General features: G+C 34.6%; 1 protein-coding gene across 8 annotated transcripts; it reads right to left on the reverse strand.

The window, feature by feature from the left end:
* Positions 1–201: 201 nt before the first annotated feature.
* On the reverse strand, positions 202–19178 carry LOC115443753 (voltage-dependent calcium channel subunit alpha-2/delta-3). 8 transcript variants are annotated; one of them, XM_030169306.2, is made up of 27 exons: positions 18849–19178; positions 18595–18676; positions 18140–18515; positions 17935–18066; positions 17469–17728; positions 17236–17382; positions 17049–17162; positions 15991–16173; positions 15472–15606; positions 15251–15343; positions 14088–14114; positions 13144–13224; positions 12992–13066; positions 12812–12916; positions 12658–12729; positions 12164–12369; positions 11816–11973; positions 10852–10914; positions 10427–10520; positions 8040–8144; positions 7244–7511; positions 6804–6926; positions 6398–6523; positions 6195–6306; positions 5622–5639; positions 4261–4667; positions 202–3985 (listed from the first exon to the last, which is right to left on the reverse strand). In XM_030169306.2, the coding sequence occupies exons 1-27, from the start codon at positions 18959–18961 to the stop codon at positions 3893–3895; spliced, it is 3768 nt and encodes a 1255-aa protein (XP_030025166.1). In that variant the 5' UTR covers positions 18962–19178; the 3' UTR covers positions 202–3892. The 8 variants fall into 8 exon arrangements, with proteins under 8 accessions (XP_030025166.1, XP_030025162.1, XP_030025165.1 ...); XM_030169302.2 differs by lacking the exon at positions 14088–14114 and adding an exon at positions 14799–14855; XM_030169305.2 differs by having other exon boundaries at positions 17043–17162.
* Between the last annotated feature and the right edge of the window lie 540 nt (positions 19179–19718).

Below are 19718 nucleotides of genomic sequence, written 5' to 3' on the forward strand. Positions count from 1 at the left end.
CCATTTCGTTTACATTTGTACAAAGCTTAAATATATTTATCCATTCTATTTTACTAAGTTCAAGATTAATTAATTCATAATTGGCTTTTCGGAAGTTTAATTTATTAACTTTAATATCTTGTACACTTTTACTTGGAGTCCCTAATAATTCAATAGCAACATGTAGTGGAGGGTGGTGTTTATCAACTTCTCTGAGGGGTTAGGACAGTGTGTTACCTTCACATTACTACTCATATTACTGAGCACAAGGTCAAGAATTTTGCCGCTGTTGTTAGAAACCTGATTATGTTGAGTAATGTCATTCAAAGACATAAAATCTATCAAGCTACTTTTAATTTGACAATTAGAATAATTACTTGGAGTAGCATAACCATTGTCACTATTAAATACCCAATTTATACCACCTAAGTTAAAATCACCAACAATGACTGTATTGACTTGGAATTCAAATGCGTAATTGCATTTGTTAAGGTAATTATCTAAGTGTATTTGAGTTACTGGTGGAGGTAAGTAAACAGCGCACAAGTTCAGGGCCAGCCCGCAGTTGTTAAGATGGATTTTAACCCATATATCCTCGCAATCACTTTCTAAATTAGATAAACGGTGAGATGTAAATTTCTTATTAATAGCTATCAAAACACCGCCTCCCTTTGCCCTATGATTAAAAAAATTAGAGCTTTCCCTGTCTCGTCTGTACACATCATACCTGTCGTCGAACACTTCTAAACTAAAAATACTGTCATTAAGCCACGTTTCAGTGAATACAATTATGTCAAAGTAATTTTTTTGAATTTGCTGCTGAACCTTAATAGTACTTAACCTAAGGCCTCTAACATTCTGGTAATAACATGATAAATTAAAAAAATCTGAGATCATATTAGAAAAAGCACACATGGGTGCGGACTACAGCTAAACAGTACCGAATACATTATAATAATTAAGAATAAAATAAAATATAATATAGATTATCAGTCAAAATCAGAAATAAACAAAACAAACATAACAGAGCTATTCTACTATCACTTACTCCAGTTTGGATAAAGCTTCAATTGTTTTAATTAGTTTATAATCAGATGACTCATTTTTGCGCATATAAACTAAACCGTCCTTAATCCATACAAACTTGTAATTAAGTTCTCTGGCTTTCATTCTTGCCGCTGCATGTACACTTTTCATAGTTGGAGACAGATGTTCGTTTATATACACCGCACGCCGCTCTCCCGCTATTCCAAGGTGGGTACTGTTTAATTTATCCATATTTGTGGATGCTCTCTTGTTGAAAGTGATGGCAGCTGCAAGAAAGTCATTTCTGATTCTAGGACAGCTAAATTTCACCAACACAGAGCGAGGACGCTTGCTATCCCGATTGACCTTAGATATACGGGTACAAAGATGTAAGTCTGTCTCATTTAAGTTATAATGAATTGTATTGGCGATTTGTTGAACAGTTTTGAACAAATTTTCAGCTTTATGTTCCGGTATGCATTGTATCTCAAGGTTACTAGCTCGGGAATGTTGTTCCATTTGGGTAAGGCGGATACTGAGGCTAGACAGGTCTTTCTTGAGTTCGAGATTCTCCGTTTCTAAACATCTTATCCGATCTTCCTTCAATTCAAGATCTTTTGCACCTGTTCGTAGTTGTGTTGTAAACAGTGAAGGCTCTCATCAACCTGAGATAATCTACTCAATACCTCATTAATGTGAAGGTCGAACTGATGAAGGATGTTGATTTTAAAGTCATCCAATAAAGAAGCCATATCATCGCGAAGTTCCTGCCTAAGGTCATTATTAGCAGGCCGATGTGTTGAATACACTTTTTTTCGTAACGTTATATTCGATGCTTCGGAGTTAGATGATGGGCTGCAAGTTGACAGGTTGATCTGGCTGGTAAAAGATTTCTTTTTTGCACATGCTAAGCAAATCCAAGATGATTTGAAGTCCCTAGTTAGATCTCTGAACTGTTTTGTTTTCTTCGGTCCTTCAATGCATTCAAAATGGTATTTAATCTTACATTCATAGCATGTCAGACAATTCAGAGAAGGTGATTGACTCGAGCAGCATCCAAATTTGTTCAATTTCGACATTTTTATTTTATTTAAAATCAATGTCGAATAAATCAAAATTATAAACAGCTCCCTCTGTCAACGAGTAGAAGATATAAAATATTGAATGTAATAAAAGTTAATTTTTCAATGAATACAATAGATGGCGGCAACGTTCGAACCAATTCAAATAAAAAACGGCTTCTGTTATAACCGCCAATGTAGATTTACGAGTAGAACAAAGTATAAAAAAACACTTCTGATTCTTTTGTTTTTAACACCACCACTTACAATTAATAAAGTCACATCCAATTTCTGGTCACTAAGTTCTGTTTATTAAGTTATGCAAAATTCGTACTTGTTAGTTGTAGTCCGCACTGATATGCTAAGTAAACATGAAGAAAGTTACCAACTCATTAGATAACACTTGATGATCTTCTAACACCACTAAAGGCACTAGTGAAACGGTTAATTGCAATGTCAGATACGTTTATATATTTTTAACAGTATTAATTAGTAGAGCACTATGAAATTTCTGTTTAATCGAAGAGCGCCACTGATATGAATAATAAAAAAACTGATATGAATAATTTGGTTCCTATTAGTGGCACCATCGGAATATATTACATTTAACTACTCTGTGATATGTAGGAATGACATGTTATTATTTCAAATGACAAATATATTTATCTATTATCTAAAGAAAAAAATATTAAAAGATATAAGTCTCTTATTTATAGACATTTGATACTACAACAAAATATTTAAAAGTCTGAATTGAAAACAATCTTATGATATACATTGTTGTTGTTGTTGGTTCCTTAAATCCAATTCTTTTATTCAGCGTTTACTGAGAATACAGGGCCATTTATACCAGCAAGTGCACGGTAGCCTAGTTGGAAATGAAACAATCTACCGAGACGTATAACGCAAGTTCGAAACTCAACGCACACACCTCTAACTTTTCGAAGTTATGTATGCATTGTTTATAAATTATAATCGTACGCTTTATAGTGAAGAATATAATAGTCCATAAAAGAATTTCGAAGGTCGGCCCTAGACCAGCGTGGTGTACCAAGACCTAAACCTTTTTAGTAGTAGAGAATATCCGTGCTCAGCAATGGCCGGTATATAATACAGGGCTTGTATTATGATGATACTAACAAAATTAAGCAGCCATAGACCAAAGCTAGATTTAATTCTGCTGTCATTTATGCCTATATTTACATTACCCGTGGCTCATGCCTTTCCGGTTAAAACTCAAGCTCTAACGTCACACGAAATCAAAATTCAAAAATTACGTCGTCACAAAATGGGGACGTCAGGTTTTAAAAATTTTAATGGTTCACACTTACTATTGTTGATGCAGATGGCCCTTACATTAATAAATTTGAGTGTAGCCAAGATATTAGAACACTTGCCGACAAGTTTACTGAGCAAGAAATTTTATACATTAAAAATACTTTACTTGACATATAATAATTTTAAAATGACACATCGTTACCCTGGTAAAAGAGATATGGTTTCTAGTGGTAATGTTTGACTAAGTTATTTCCTTAATGCTACCATCGCGTGTTTAAAATGTTGATCAGTTCAGCGCAGGAATAAAATCCATGGAGTATTTAATTAAAGTCATGTACAAATAGTTGCGAATTTTTTTCATACCATTTGTTCATGCAAGGCGTTTTGGTGGGCAGTTACAAATATTGGCTAACCATTTCTTTTCCGACCCTTATGGCTACACTCTTAAGCATGTCATAAAGGTATAATAATTTACTCTAGCCGTCATAGCAATCATTAATTTAAACAGTAATACTGAATGAAGCCGATTCTCCCACAATGATCACTTCTTACCATTTGAGTGTTACAAATACACACAAGAGTATTGCGAATTTATTGAACCGGAGCATGTTGCCGCGCCCGCACATGTCGATGTTGCTCTCCTGAAAATGTAAAAATGAAATTATAATTGATAGAGGGCAAAAGCAGGGCAGCAATAAAGAATAGGTTTATAACTAGAAATAAATTACTATCTCTTTCATGTATCCTACCTTTACTTTAGCTGGATTGTTTCGTGACAACTAGGAATTAATTGAACTATTAATTTGTTTAGCAGTTATCAAAGAGCAAAATTCTAACAAGCGTTCGAACCTCTTCACAAAATTTTGCATTTATAATATTAGTAAGAAAATAATTGGTAGTTGCTAATGATACTTACATCAGTATGATTCCTTATGCAAGACGTCGGTTGCTTTCTATACAGGGGATGCATATGTTTAAGACAAGGCAACGACTCATTGTATTGCACCTCCGTGGCGTCCACCGACATCGTCGGCACGTCCTCCTTCGCGCAGGTATTGTCGACCACCACCATCAGCATATTCGTATAGTTCACCAGTTGTACGTAGAACGGTCGGTCGCAATCCTTCACTGGCTTATTCATTTTCTCCTCTAAATTATTGTAGTCCAGTTGGTAAAGGTACATTTCTCTGTCGCAAGGTGTTGGTCGAGTCCTGTTTATAAGCACTAGTTTCTCGAAGTCGCGTTCTAGAATTTTCATATTTGTCGGCTTCGACATATAGGGATCGTCTGTATCCTCATCGTTCTCATAGCTCTGGTAGGCAACTGTGGAAATGTTTATGTTAGTATTGAGCAATACAATGATGTTTGACATGCAGGAGAGTAAAAATATATTTACTAAATAAATATAATCAATAGTTGGATTCTGGACATGCCAATTTAGATAAATCTACGTATGTACTAATAAGTATGGTGGCCTCGCGAACTACCCAGACCCAGTATGAAGGTATGTCACTGATCATGTAATACAAAGCTTGTGTCATAAAATCTATTTCCAATAATCCAGGATAACCATGCGCGTAATATCATGGGAATTTCTGTAAAAAAGTGTCGACTACATATGTCTGAGTTTTAACGAAGCTTATGAATTAAAAAAATAAATATAACGATGTGATATAAAGAATGTAATACAAAATATTTATATAATGTGTGCAAGTGTTCTTAACTACACCCAGTGTTAAATTTAGCTTGCTTAAATTTTGTGTATAAATTATAACCATGCAACTTTCGTAATTATTAGAATATAAAAACAAAGAGGTTCCTATTTATAAAAATTAATAAATCTATAATGTGTAGAGTGGATGTCCATTTCTTTCAAATCTATGGAACATGCATATTATTTAGGTACTAAGTACATAATTAAAGATGCGACCCATTTAATTGAAAGTTTAAAAAAAATTTCACAGTTAGATGTATGTGACTACCATCGAATATAATATAAAACTGACAGCTTGATTTTACAATTGAGATTGAATAGGTTTGATACTTGCATGATAAAATCTAAAATGTCATTCAAAGAGCACTTTATGATTTTAACATGTAAAACAAGAACTGATCAATCGTGATTTTCAAATGTTACTATTAAAATCAACCAACCATAGGTAACCTTTACATGCAAATTTTTATATCTACGAAGATTACTACAAAGTAGGGAATTTGGCACATGTTGAAATGCCATAGTGCCTAGAAACTATCTACTGTGCTCCAACTAAAACTCACCAGTGGGTGTAACATACTCTGAAAACAAATGGAGTCATTACTACTTTTGTAAAAATCTAGTACCAATCGCTGACTCCATGGTTGAATTTCGTTTGTACTACGTTTCGTGAAGTTTAGTGCAAGTGCAGTACTGAGCACGTCACGTACCCGAGAAACGCTAGATAGGTTAGTTTTATTAATTTTGTGACTAACGCTACAATGTTTGTCTATAATTAAGAACGTGTTAATTTCCATTTGAACATTATGTAATGAATAGTTCAGTGAAAAGTCATTTCATGCATAGAAATAGCGAAACAGATTTGTCTCTTCTGCTTAAGGTCGTCAGTGGGTATTGAAGCGAATATTATACGAAGTTACGATGATCTAATTTGTTATATTTTTCTATCAGTGCACGCTGTCATGCATTATTGCACAGAGCATGCCCGACGTGACAACATCGAATGAAGATCATCCCACAACATTGATCCATTAATCACATTTATGAGCTATAGTGCTGCTGTCACAATAAAGAACATTAAAAAACATATTATCACACATATACGAGCATATTCACCACTCGGTGCGGAAACTTACCGTCTTCGTAAGGATAACCAGATGCTTGCGCCAAGCCCGTGGCGATAGAATTGTAGAACCAGATTGTTGTCATCAGGAGCCAAGACATAACAATTCTTACATTTTCTAAAGGCTAAAAATATAAAAAAAAATATAATTAATATATTACATAGTCTACATAACTTTTGAGATTAATTTAAAAAAATAAATGTTACAAAAGTTACCGTGAGCAATCTGGAAGCCGGATTGGTTGTTTTCTTCTCTCTAAAACATACCGCTTGGTAATCGACGACGTGCACTGCCTTGAATATTTTTTCCTCCACCAGTCTCAGCATAATATCGGGCCGTATCTAGGAAGTTGTATGTATTATATACTTTAGTGATATAAATATAGCTTCCAATTTTGAAGAAAAATTCGTTTACATGAATGTAGAATAGTAATTACCATAATAAATGTTGGTTTCTTAAAAAATATTTGGCAAAACCTTCTGTAATAGTGTTTCGCATTTAAAGATAATTAGAAGAATAAATTCATTAGAATTTAGTTTTTCTCGTCTGTGAAATTAGTTAATATGTTTTGTTGGAACTTTTAAGGCTTTTTTTGTACAAACTGGTAATAATATGAGATACCTTTCCAAAGAACTGTCCAGTTTGGTTTCCGTCTTCGCTCACAACTATCCATCCGTTATTGTCCACTAAATAACAGTCCCAATTGTCTGAGAGGCACGTCACACACTCCTTGTTATGTTCACACTGAAAAATGTTTAAGACATGAGAGCACAGTATTTGGATTATTTTTTAACCTTAATCATCATCATCCGCTAGATGTCCATTACTGAACTTGGACGTCCTCCATAGATTTCCAGATTGACCTATTTTAACCCTTACTGCAGTTTTATTAGGACATTTAAATGTAAACTTAAAGCGACATACTACAAATAAAAAAATATATCACATTACCAAAATATTGTAGTAATATTTGCAACTATTTTATCGAACATAATAGCCTGTGTCGTATCTATATCAGGTAGTCTTATACTAATCAACTGTTTTTTATTACAAATACTTACCGAAGACGTAATATTTTCGAACCACTCGCTAAGCCTTTCATGTCGGAATTGAAAGCCGACGACTGCGGCCGGCGCTTTCCTATGACCATCACCGTGGAAGACAGCGTGAGACGCTGTCACCATGGCCGCGCTGACGTTCAACGGATACTTATCAGTGTTCAAATCTACGCTGTACACGTAGCTAAGAGGATCTACGTAATGTTGCTCCACTGCCCTTCGATACCACACCTCGTTAATCGATCGGGGCCATTGTTTGCCGAATTCTGGTCTGTAATAAATAATTATTTATATAGCGAAATAGGTTATCATGCTTGAAATATAAAAATACATAATAGTTTTCTCAATTTGTGATATAATTTTGCACTCACACTATGATGTTCGGAACGGTACGCTTGTTATATTGCGCTTTCGTTTTTATATCAGCTACTTTCTTAATGTTAGGTACTGTGGTAAGTGTGTTTTTTTTGTTTTTTTAGCATTATTTCTTTATTTTGTTTGTGACTTGGCGTTGTGTGAATAAATGTTTTTGTATTGTACATGAATATTACCTTGGACAGCCGGAGGAATCTATTAACTACTCAAAAGGATATTTACAATTAATTAAACATTGTTATGCCAACAAAAGCCCCGTTACGAATTCAGAATTAGTGGTATTAGGAAAATAAAAACAGTTACTATTTCTCACATCTACAATAATTGAAAACATGCTTTTTATTCTACGCCTCATGCTGGGAAGATAGTTCGTAACGTAGGCACATAAAATTCAAAATCAAATTTTGACAGTTAAATACCTTACCTATCATTGTCATGTTCTTTTGGGGGGTGAGTCTGCCAACGAGTCAGTCCACTGTGAGTCGAGAGGAACGCCACGATGTATCCAAAGCGCTGAATGAATTCCGACCTGCCACCAAGTAAAACCGTGTTATACCACCACGCGACATTGATTTTGAATAAGGGACATGTATTCTATTCTATGTCTAAACTATAAAACCTCGTATCGTTCGTATGAAAATTATGATCATTGATCACAGTTTCCCAAGAATTGTGTCAAACTAATGTAACTAATAAACTCATTTGAGGACCATTACAATTTTGAACTCTATTTCAAATGAAAACCTTACTTGCAACATTTTTAAACCTATTTTTGATCGCACCACAATTTTTGGGAGCAACTGTTAGTTTACATTCTATAGGCATAGATTTTGACGTGAATGCATCGTATGAAACTGACGCCAGATTTCTAAAGTGGGACGTGAAGACATGTTTATGGCGTTATAAAATATTGACCGTAACCAATCATTTACATACAAAATCCTACGTTGGAATTTATGATTCGACCATTAATATTTTCAAAGAAAACATTTTTTATCTATAAATATTATAAAACAAAGTCCCCTTTTCGGTCTGTCTGTTTGTTATCGATTTTCTCAAAACCTACTGAACGGATTTTTAAAGAATTTTGGTATGGAGATAGTTTAAGATCCTGGGAAGGTTACTTTCTATCCCAGGAAAATATATAGTCGTACTTTTATCCTGGAAAACTCCTTCACGCGGGCGAAGTTGCGAACAACAGTTAATAGCTATATATTATGTTACTTTAGAACGCATGCATGGATTATTCTTTAACACCATACACAAATATACACATTAACTATAGCTACTCAACATTACAATATCGTCTTATCGCTAAGAGCAATCTATTTCAATCCACCATAATATAATATTATATAATAAAGTAATTTTATATACATACGATGCATTACGAATGTAAAATCTTGTTAGATATTATTGTTGCCTGATATTTTTTATTATATTAAATTTTATGAGCTACCGAAATGAACATTTTGATGTACACTTAAGATATCAGTTATGAATGATGAATGAAAACTAAACGCTAATTTCGCATTTTCCTTTCTAAATACTTACTAACGTCCTTTCGCCGCTTTACATAACCTAACCAAATGAATGCATATACAAACCGTTCCATAGCTGCTTTTATATTTAGAAGATGATGACGTCATGATATGATTTACCAAACGGTTATTTAATTGAGACCAGGTGATTTATACCTCTATTTGTTATTTTATAAATACTATTAGGTACTTTTTAATGACCTCAGCAGTGGGACAGTATATACTATTTCTCATATTGAATATTTTTCTCAACAACGATTCCAGCATTTCCAACATTTAGTTTAATGCCAATTTTGATATGAACTCTTCGGATTTTTTGATATCGAGAATAATTTTTGATTTACATGCACAAAATATTGTTTCCCATCGTGGTTACTTTACCTCGGCAATAATCCAATCACTTTTGTCAATGGGCTATCCAGGCGACAATCACAAAATTAATCACAAAAGTAAGTAATTCTGTATTTATATTGACAATATTTAAAAAGTATAAATAGATGAATAATCCGATGGTGTAGCTAAAGAATAAAATAAAATTACAATTGTAGAAATAAAGCATGAATTAGTATACTTATAATAATGCTTACAAAAAGTCGCTGTACAACGATTTAGATTATATTTATTGTGTTAAATATGACCTTGCATAAATCTACATATGACCTTGATCCTTATGGATATTGGCAAATAGCAAGGGTCGTCCACTTAAGATCTTAGCTCAATGAAGGATTTGGGATAATAGACACCTATGTACGCCGGTATTCATAAACGTTATTTATCTAAGGACGGCGCATTGCTGTGAACAAGTCTGTTTCTCAACTTTGTATATCTGACAGCTTACCGTTTGTTCAGCTTTGTTTATCTGACAACCAACTAGATTTAAGTTGTATCTCAATATTAGCCAATCACAACGGCCCTATGTCTAGGCACTGCGAAGGCTGCCATGCCGTCAGCAGTAAGAAACAGACCTGTTATCACAGCAATGCGCCGTCTTTAGATAAATAACGTCTATGAATAAGGGGGTTAGTTTTTATTTGATGACCAACGTGCCTAGTGGCATATCATGTGGTTTGAAAAGAATTTCATCAACTGTACTGTGCCTGATTCTTTAATAACTTCGCGAACATAATAATTAATCTTGTAAGTATAAATGTTGTGCCGAAACTGAATTAAGTCAATTCATTATACTCTCGCAACCATGGTTGCAACTGTATCATTTATGGTGTTGAGAATGCAAAAATTGATTGCATTTGAAACCAGATTTAATACTTACGCTTTGTCATCCGATGCTGAATCCGAGATGCTTTTGTTAAACCACGCTGTATTTCTAGCATCGTACACCAAAGCTTGCATCAACCCGTGATCACCTAGCATTGCAAAGAGATTGATTATCTTATAATAATGCACAATATGTATGCACTTATTCAAGTATAATTTAATCCTATTTTTACCATAATGTTCCATTATTGTCAAGATTAACTAAAATATTCTGAAAGCGTAACATTTCAAAGTTAAACCATTTATTGTGTTATTTCAAGCAATGGTTTTGTTAGAAACTCTTAGTGGCAAATGATGAACGATCTAATACTTTGTACTATAAAGAATAGAGATTAATAAAAAGTGAGTAGATATTTCCTCACATTCGTTTTCCGTCCCCGATAATATAAAATTTACATAATATTTGAATCATTAACTTACAGTAATACTCATTCCTCGGAGTGTTGTTTGACATTTTGCCTCTCTCCTTCGCTTCTGGGGTTCCTGTCAAATGAGAGTATCTGTTCTATTGTGATAGAGTACGACACTGTTTTTCTACTGCTTATAACTTGCTATCAAAATTTCATTCCTGTTTAAATTGAACTCGGTTTCGTAAAGATACATATACTAGACTTGCCTATAAATTAAGAAGGTAAGTATATAATAATAATATCAGCCCTGTATTATGTACTTGCCCACTGCTGAGCACGGGCCTCCTCTACTACTGAGAGGGATTAGGCCTTAATCCACCACGCTGGCCTAGTGCGGATTGGTAGACTACACACACCCACGAAATTCCTATAGAGAACTTCTCAGGTATGCAGGTTTCCTCACGATGTTTTCCTTCACCGTTAAAGCAAGCGATAATTCACAAATAATACACACATAATTTTGGAAAAGTCAGAGGTGTGTGCCCTTGAGATTTGAACCTGCGGACATTCGTCTCGGCAGTCCGTTCCACAACCAACTAGGCTATCGCTTCTACCAACTAGGCTATCGCTTCTAGCGATAAATAAGTATATATAAGATCAAAATTGTTTTGAGTTGTGATCCTTCAACTGCTTCTATAGTAAACGCTAATAGTAAGATGAATGATTGCGTGAGCGAAAATGCTATCTACACCTGCCCATTCGCCACGCCTATCAATATGATTCACAAAGTTGGTGCTGCACTATCATTAGTCTCAGATATCGGATGTTTAAACTCAACGCTTTGTCGTTCAGCGAAGTTCAATATGTCTTGACTTACTGCCAACTATGTATATAGCTATAGTGTTACTTACTCAGTGAAAAGAGTATTGTTTTTAGATATATCTACCAAAGCTGCTAACTGTTACTGATATATTTACAACGTCTGTTACTAAGGCAATTAATGTATACAGAATAAGCTGCTTTAAATGATATACCATTATTGTGACGTTCGTGTCCGGGCTTGTTTTTGTGGTGCTCGGGTGGTCGCGGTTTTGCTGGCCAACGCCATCCTGGCTTTGCTACTCGCTCCAAAAAGTATAATAGCTCATCCTCGGGAGAAGAAAAAGTTCGTTCGTAATGACGACAGTACATCCTAAAAACAATAATACAGTTACTAATTATTCAACAAGGGACTAAAAGGACTGAAAAGTAATATAATCGACTATGCAAAAAACTCGGGCCTTATTACGAATCCAATTTTTTTTTCCAAAGCCACAAAGTAAGGATGCTACAAATTTCAATACAATGTTGAAGAAAATATGTAATATAATCTTTTTTATTACCAATCAGGGTGAACACTCCATTTATCAGACAGGTATTGACGAGCAGAAATATTTTTGGATGTAAGCGAGAGGCGATGTATGTCGTCTGTCGGCGGCGGAGTTATGCGGTGCCGTCCGTAGTTCTCAGGTATGGTTACCACGAGAGTGAATGGAGAGTCGCTGATTCCTGTCCAGAAATAATGCTTCTTAGCCCGAGATACTCTTTTCTGTAATACGAAAAAAACAAAATTTAAAGACATCAGAAAAATCCAACGTATAGCAAAGTTTCTCTTAAGTGGCGGTTTCTATACATGCAAGAAAGTTTTACGTTTTTTATCTACAGTTTGACCCTCATTTAAAACACCTTCGACTGGTTATCTTGATTCTTCCGAAACAGGATGTTTATTTTGTACTTCATACATTACAGTTTAATATTAAAATAAAAATAGCATATCTACTTTCATTGAATTTGATCCACCAGGTGTTCTTAGCAATACAACATTATTAGAGCTTACCATGTCATCAAGATGATACTTCACGTCCATCACTTTATTTCCTGTCTTCTGATCAATAATTTCTTTCCGAAGCTGCAAGAAAGATACAATTAAGTTCAAATTCTGTAGAAAAAAAATGATCGTGGATTGTTTATTGTTTTTATGATATACGCACCGTTGTTAATTCCTTGCTGAAGTTCCTGGGCCCACGGTCATCATCGAATAGTTCCACTTCAATCATATCAACGCTATTGTAACTAGGTTTTAAAATTTGTTGAAACTGAAAACCAATAGTATTTAATGTTAACTACATAAAATCGAAAAAGTAAGTGATGTTAGTTTCAAAAATACACACCACAGGCCGCAGATCAGGATGTATCAAAATATATCCGTTGTTGGTAACTATGAAGGCGTATCCATTTACTCCAATCTGCAAATAAATAAGATAGATGGTGTTTATACTACATTTTCTGGAACTATTTCAATAAAAACTACATGTTTGTTTACCTTATAAGGGGTCATTAATGCTTGTATCTCGGAGAGTGGTACATCTGTTCCCGCTACTCCTAATAGTCTAGCTATACGCATCTGAAATCATTTATCATTACTTCAACACTGCCTAAATTAAATTGTAGTTGTTTTTCATACACACAGCAAACCCATCTTGACCATAGAAGCTTGTTTCTTTTCTTCTACTGCAGTTTATGTGTTGTCTTGTACAATATAAAATTGATTTATTGATTTAATTCTAACTAATCTATCTACGTACCATTTCACTCTACATAAAATTATCAAACATTGCAATGAAAATATAAAATGTATACACGTTTATGTTGTTATTTATAATTCAGTCAACAATAATCTAGCTACATTTTCACGTGGCTGCTCGTATTTGCCATCACAATCTACAAAGTTATATGAAAGTATTTCAATCCTTCGTACAACTAGCAAAAATACTTTATCTTTAGCATCTAAGCCCCGTTAGTTAGTACTATATAATATCAATGTAGAATTGTTGTATTTAAAGGATTCTAGTTTATGTAGTCTGAATATTACAGGTTCTAGCAAATCTACATCAAATACCATTTTAATGTATGAAATTAAAACACTACTCTTTACACTCGTATACTTGAAACCCACTACCGTTTTGTTGTAGGTAGGCATATGGGATACCACTTGTATAAAATCCATGTATGAATCTGTTGACATTTTAAAATTAATAACAACAAGAAAGTATACAATAACAACAACCAAGAAGCTATTTTCGATTAATTTTGTAAAACGATCACTCTGTCCCCCGTGAGTTCGGAGCTGTGAATGTCTGTTTGAAAAATCAAAATATAAATTGCCAATAACTGATTCAGGATTAGCCACCTCATCCATCATCCATCACCAGGCACTCGGCAGTCATCCTTACAGAGAGGTTTAATATTGTGTGGAGCGTGGCCTACCTCTTTTTGCCCGTTCTCCTCTACGGACTGCGATTGGTTGTGGACGTACGAATGCAATAAAATATAACAACATACAGATAAATGCATTGTAATAAATTCGGCTAGAAATTAAAATGTTTCGTCTTTCAAAATTACAAAAATTGTCTGTAGGTAGATCAAAAGTTATCATTCTTAAAGAAGATAATAAATCGAGCTGAACAGATAACTCAAGTAACAAAAGCCCCGTTGGAGTCATATGTCGGGCTGCACGATACTCTTAGTAAAAATATTTACATTTACATTTCGTAATACGAGTTAATCGTTAAAAAATGTCTCTACCAAGACATTACTAAATTCAGGCAAAATACTGTAATAGATTTTAATTATAGTGTGTGATGTAAGATCATAACTCTTGCATAGAAAAAAATGAATTTACTTATTTATAGAAAAGTCGTTCAAACACCCTAGTGGTCTACGCCTACGATCTAGTAGAAAACTAGCACACTACGGTAAGCCAAAAGGGTCGAACAACACATTGAACAGTCGGCTGACTGAGGACCGCGCCGCTGCCGGGCGCAGTCAACATCTATCGAGGACAGATGCATCGCTAACGGGGCCAAATAACATTTTACCGTTACTGAAATTCAAAAAACTAAATCATAAAAATTCTCTCGTATCTTGCAAAAAGTTTTACATTAAATCATCAAAACTCTAAGTGTGTAGTGGTAGTACCTCTTTCGTAACTGATACCCAGTAAGCTTCATTTATCAGTACATTCTCTGTGATGTTCTGAGGGGAAACCATCAAACAAAACGGATTCATTAGTAGACATTTAAACTTTATACGATTAGATGCGAGTGATCACAAATTAAAATAAACATAGATCGGAACATACAGCTTACGTCCAATCGGTAGGAAAATAATAACCAATATGGAAATATAATCCTGAACTGGAGTAACAGATAGATTCTATAGTCTTTCTCATGCATAAAATGAAATTTAGAATTTTGGAAATTTAAAATGAAATGGATATGCAGATATAATTTTGAAAAAGAAAACAATTTTGTTTAACTATTTTAGTATGTTTTAAATCATTGTTCTCTTCTTCAATTGCTAACATAAAATTTTATTCTCAGGAAATGTTCATATTGATAATACAATTATAAACAAAATCGTGGACTCACCTCGTTGTGTCGTAGATCGTAAACTGGCATTGAGACTGATGTCATCAGTTGATACTGCGAATTTCCTAATTCGCTGTACTGGCCCTGTTTCATCTGAAAATAGATTTATACTAACAGTAAGTACTATACGAATCCTTACATCTTACTAAAATATGAATACGGTAAAATATTCAAGTCCACAAAAAAATGTTTGTTCACAAACTTAAAATGTGTTGTCGTACTTGAGTGATTCTCCATCGCCGATCTTGTTCCTTTTCGGAGTTAAACAAAGCCTTGTCTCTTCGCTGGCTCATGAATCGCTCCTTCTGCTCGGCTCTCTCGCGTTGCTCCCACAAATAATCTGCCACTTTCGGATCCTGTCATACATACCACTACTTGATCTTTGTGTTGATTATTTTTAAAATTGTTTTTAGCTTTTATCAAACCAAAAAAAAATCTCTGGACCACACATACCTAATCTTCAAACAATATTATGAGAGAATTGTCATACAGATTTATTTCCATTCATAATTGATTAGGTATCATAACAAGCGTCGTAACAACATTCTCCGACACTTTTTTATATCTATTACATTAATGTTAAATATGAAATCTATTACATATTGATGTAAAACAAGAAGCTAACTATAAACTAACTAACTATGAACTATATTGTATGTTCTACTGTATGTATTCATAAACACTAATACAAGAAGCAATTCATTCCATCTAAACGCAATTAATATCTGTTCTCAACTCACGGTGACATTGGCATAAACAGGCGTCCACACGACGGGATGTTTCTCCCTCTGCAGCACGAGTGGACGCGCCAACACATTAACGTGCTCCAGAACCCTCTCTCGAACTTCCGCTAGAGTACTCAAATGTACATAGTACCCTCTGTTTGCACAAGCCATCCATTTAACCTCGCGTACATCAGCTACCTAGAAATTGTCTGGAAATATTACTCCGCTCAATACCATCCCAAAAAGTTTTCAAAGATGACAGTGCTGTTTTTTTTTTGTGTCTCATCTGTCTTGTTAAGTGGGACAATGGTAAACGTCAGCGGCTTTGTGAAATATAATTTAGAAAACAAATTTTAAAACAACAATAACATAGCGCACATAATTATTAGTAACTGTTATAGCTAAATTAACACAGACTATGTTAGACCTAAGCTATACAAAAACACTAGACTTACAAATAAGCAAAAGCGTTATGAAGATGGAAAGTAACAATATACACATTTGCTAGTCTAAAAACCCGCTGAAGCTAATAATTATTCTCCGGTGTTGTCGATTAGATATTATTAGATATTCCAAATATTTACCCAACTCTGTTAGATGTTTGTTTTTATTCTTTCATACACTTGAGTGTTCTGTTATGATCCGCCAAATTATTTATAACATTTCCCAAATAGAACAAGGAATAAAAATATACATATAACTAGGTGTAATACCATGGTAGTAAGTTGTGAAAATTAGATCAATCGTGTTAGTATACGCAACAATATTTTCTCCATGGGCTCTTAGACTAACTAGCGACCGAATAATATGAACTGTGAGTTTATAATCGTACTTAATATAATCGATAATATAATTCTAACAGCACTCAATTTATTTATAACAGCTGCAAATCTAGTTGGTATTTATTTTACATATTATTCAATCGGTGACAACAAATTCAAACACCAAAGACAGACAATAGAAGAGTACCACATTCTGGGTGTACTGGTAGGTACGTACGAAAGGGAAGGCCTTATGCAGGTTGCACAACGACTACGACACACAGTAATACCTGAAGTGGTTACTACCTTTACCTCGCGCCCTATCAGGTACGTGAACACCCGCACTGGAGTATCATATTTCCAGTTATACTTCTCGAAGATCTCTTTGTAATTGTATGGAACTCCATCAGTTACTAACATAATAGCCTATAAATACAAACGGAATTCATTATTCCAGCACATTCATAAATGTATTAAAATGTTAGTTTTTCTCTTTCACCTGATTACAATTGGCACCGCCGCTGTTGTTTCTATAAATCTCCAGCAGCTCAAATGCGCGAGTTAAAGCCGCTGAAAAGTTCGCTATTTCCATTGTTTCAAAATTATCCAACGCTAGTTTTAATTCTCGGAGGTTACCCAGAGTCGCCTTTAAAATAAAACTGAATCATAACATTCCGTAAATAAAAAAGATATGTTTACCTTTATGAATTATTGCACACGAGTTTTATGTACCTGAACAAGAGAATCTTCAAAGCATGGTACTATTTCCTCCACTGTGTCAGCGAACGTCATTACATTAACGAAATCATTGTTGCCCAATGTATCGAGAATGTTGGTTACTACGTGTTTAGCAATGTCTCGTCTTTGGCCAGTCATTGACCCGCTTCGGTCAACTAAAATGACTACATCCTTTGGGCTAGCGGCAGCTTCCATATACCAAGCGCGTGTGCGACAATCATAAATGTCTACCGGATCTGCTCTCCATTTCATTGCTATAAAATCAAATTTAACGTCACCTGATTAATGAAACCAAATATCCTATAAAATATTGCAAGTCGTTACTAACTACGGGGTAATAAATTTGAAGCTACCGAATAAACGCGATAAAAATACCCAACGTGAAAAACGTAATAAAATTAACGATTGTGATTACGTATGATTGAGTTATAGTTGCTATAATGTATTCTTTAACATTTACCAGGATAATGCCGCATGAAGCCAGTGGAACTTCCGAAATATTGCCACGAAAGTGTAGGATCACTTTGGTAATTGTTTATAAAATGTGTGTCCAGCCCTTCGGACCAGTGTATTCCCTTAATAACTTCTGGCGCTGGAAATGTATTATTTTAATTTACATATGTTTTAAATTATTAGCTAATGGTACTTAATGCTAAATTACTAACCCCAAGCGTAAACATTTGTCGGGACGTGCACACTACTGAAATTGATATTAACTGGTATATTAGAAAAATGTGAATTGGCTTGTAAATGAGCATTTTTTGTAGGCGGTCGGACAATCCAGTTTTCTAAATTAAATTCTGGCTCTGGCGTGGTAGTCAATGACACTTCATCGTATGGCTCCTCCATTTCTTTGCTGTTGTAAAATTGAAAATCTTCTGGCACTTGTTCGTTTTGTTTGTCGAATGCCATATTCTCGGCCGCTTCAACAATTCTTTTTACTGCACTTATTTTAAGTTCCATCATAGCGCGAATGTCATCAGACATACTTTGAACTAGCTTTTCACCATCTCGAGCTTCGATTTGTGCAGACTTAAAACTCTGAACAAAAGAAATATACTTATAACTTCATACTATTCTAATATCAATTTAAGTCAGTAAATATAAGTATACGACTTACATCTTGAACTTCTTTTTTCCTGGTAATAAATTCTCCGAAATGATATAGCTCAGTACCAAACTTAACGGCCCACGCTTGTACCCTATAATGAAATTATCTACATTGTTATATATACAAGTGATAATATACATTGTTTTAGATAGTTACTAAATTACCCTCGATACGACTCTTGGCGATACAAAGCCAAAAAAGTGTTCGTTTAATAATTCAATTAATTACCGTTGTAACTTTATTATCTAGCATTGGCAACTTACGTGTTGAGCGATATTTTGCTAGGGGCATCATTTTGTGCACTGGCCGAGCAGTCCCTGCAGTCCAGGAACAAGAACAGCACCAATAACACTGACAAACAAGTACACTTGCACATGAGAAACACTTGCAACGTTTGAATGTCGTCCACTGATTACAAACGGACGTGCATAGTGTATTATTTATGAGTTTAACAATATATGGTATTTAAAACACGGGAATCCGTAGGCATTACTGTTCACGAAACATTGATAAAGATAGTTCGTGGAGCGCAGGCGTGCGGGCGCGGGCCGGGCATGCGCGCTGATCGGCTATCGCACTTGTACTGGCGACCTCCACCTTCACTGGTTTTATGTGTATGTTGCGTGTATTAACGTAACTTGTGGATTCTCCCAGCCACCTGCGCGATACATCGATTTGTAAAGGCCGGGACTAGGTCACCGTGTCGGGTACCGGTTGCAATCAAAAATGATCTTTCGTTCGCATTATTTCTGTTTGCTAATTTAAAAATAATATAAATGATATTTCATCGATTTTAAAATTTTATACATATAGATTTATAAAAGCTTTGTATAGATATTTTGGAAATTGTCGTTTTCGTTTTTTACCTAATAGTCTTCCTACTCAAATCTTAATTCATCGGAAAATCTTTCCAGAATCCAATGCAAGGCATACACGAAATATTAAATTATCAGGTTGACTTTAATTTACCCGTATAATTATTATGAGTCTGACTCCGAAACTATAACACCCATCTGTTTGAGTCGGTAATTCAAATTTATATCGGCATTACACAGACTTCAAATTGCCACTCATTTATTTCTGTCCAGTAATATTTGTGAGTTTTAAAAACGGTATATTATTATACCATTTAG

The sequence above is a fragment of the Manduca sexta genome, chromosome 25, assembly GCF_014839805.1.
Source record: "Manduca sexta isolate Smith_Timp_Sample1 chromosome 25, JHU_Msex_v1.0, whole genome shotgun sequence".
NCBI lineage: Eukaryota > Metazoa > Arthropoda > Insecta > Lepidoptera > Sphingidae > Manduca > Manduca sexta.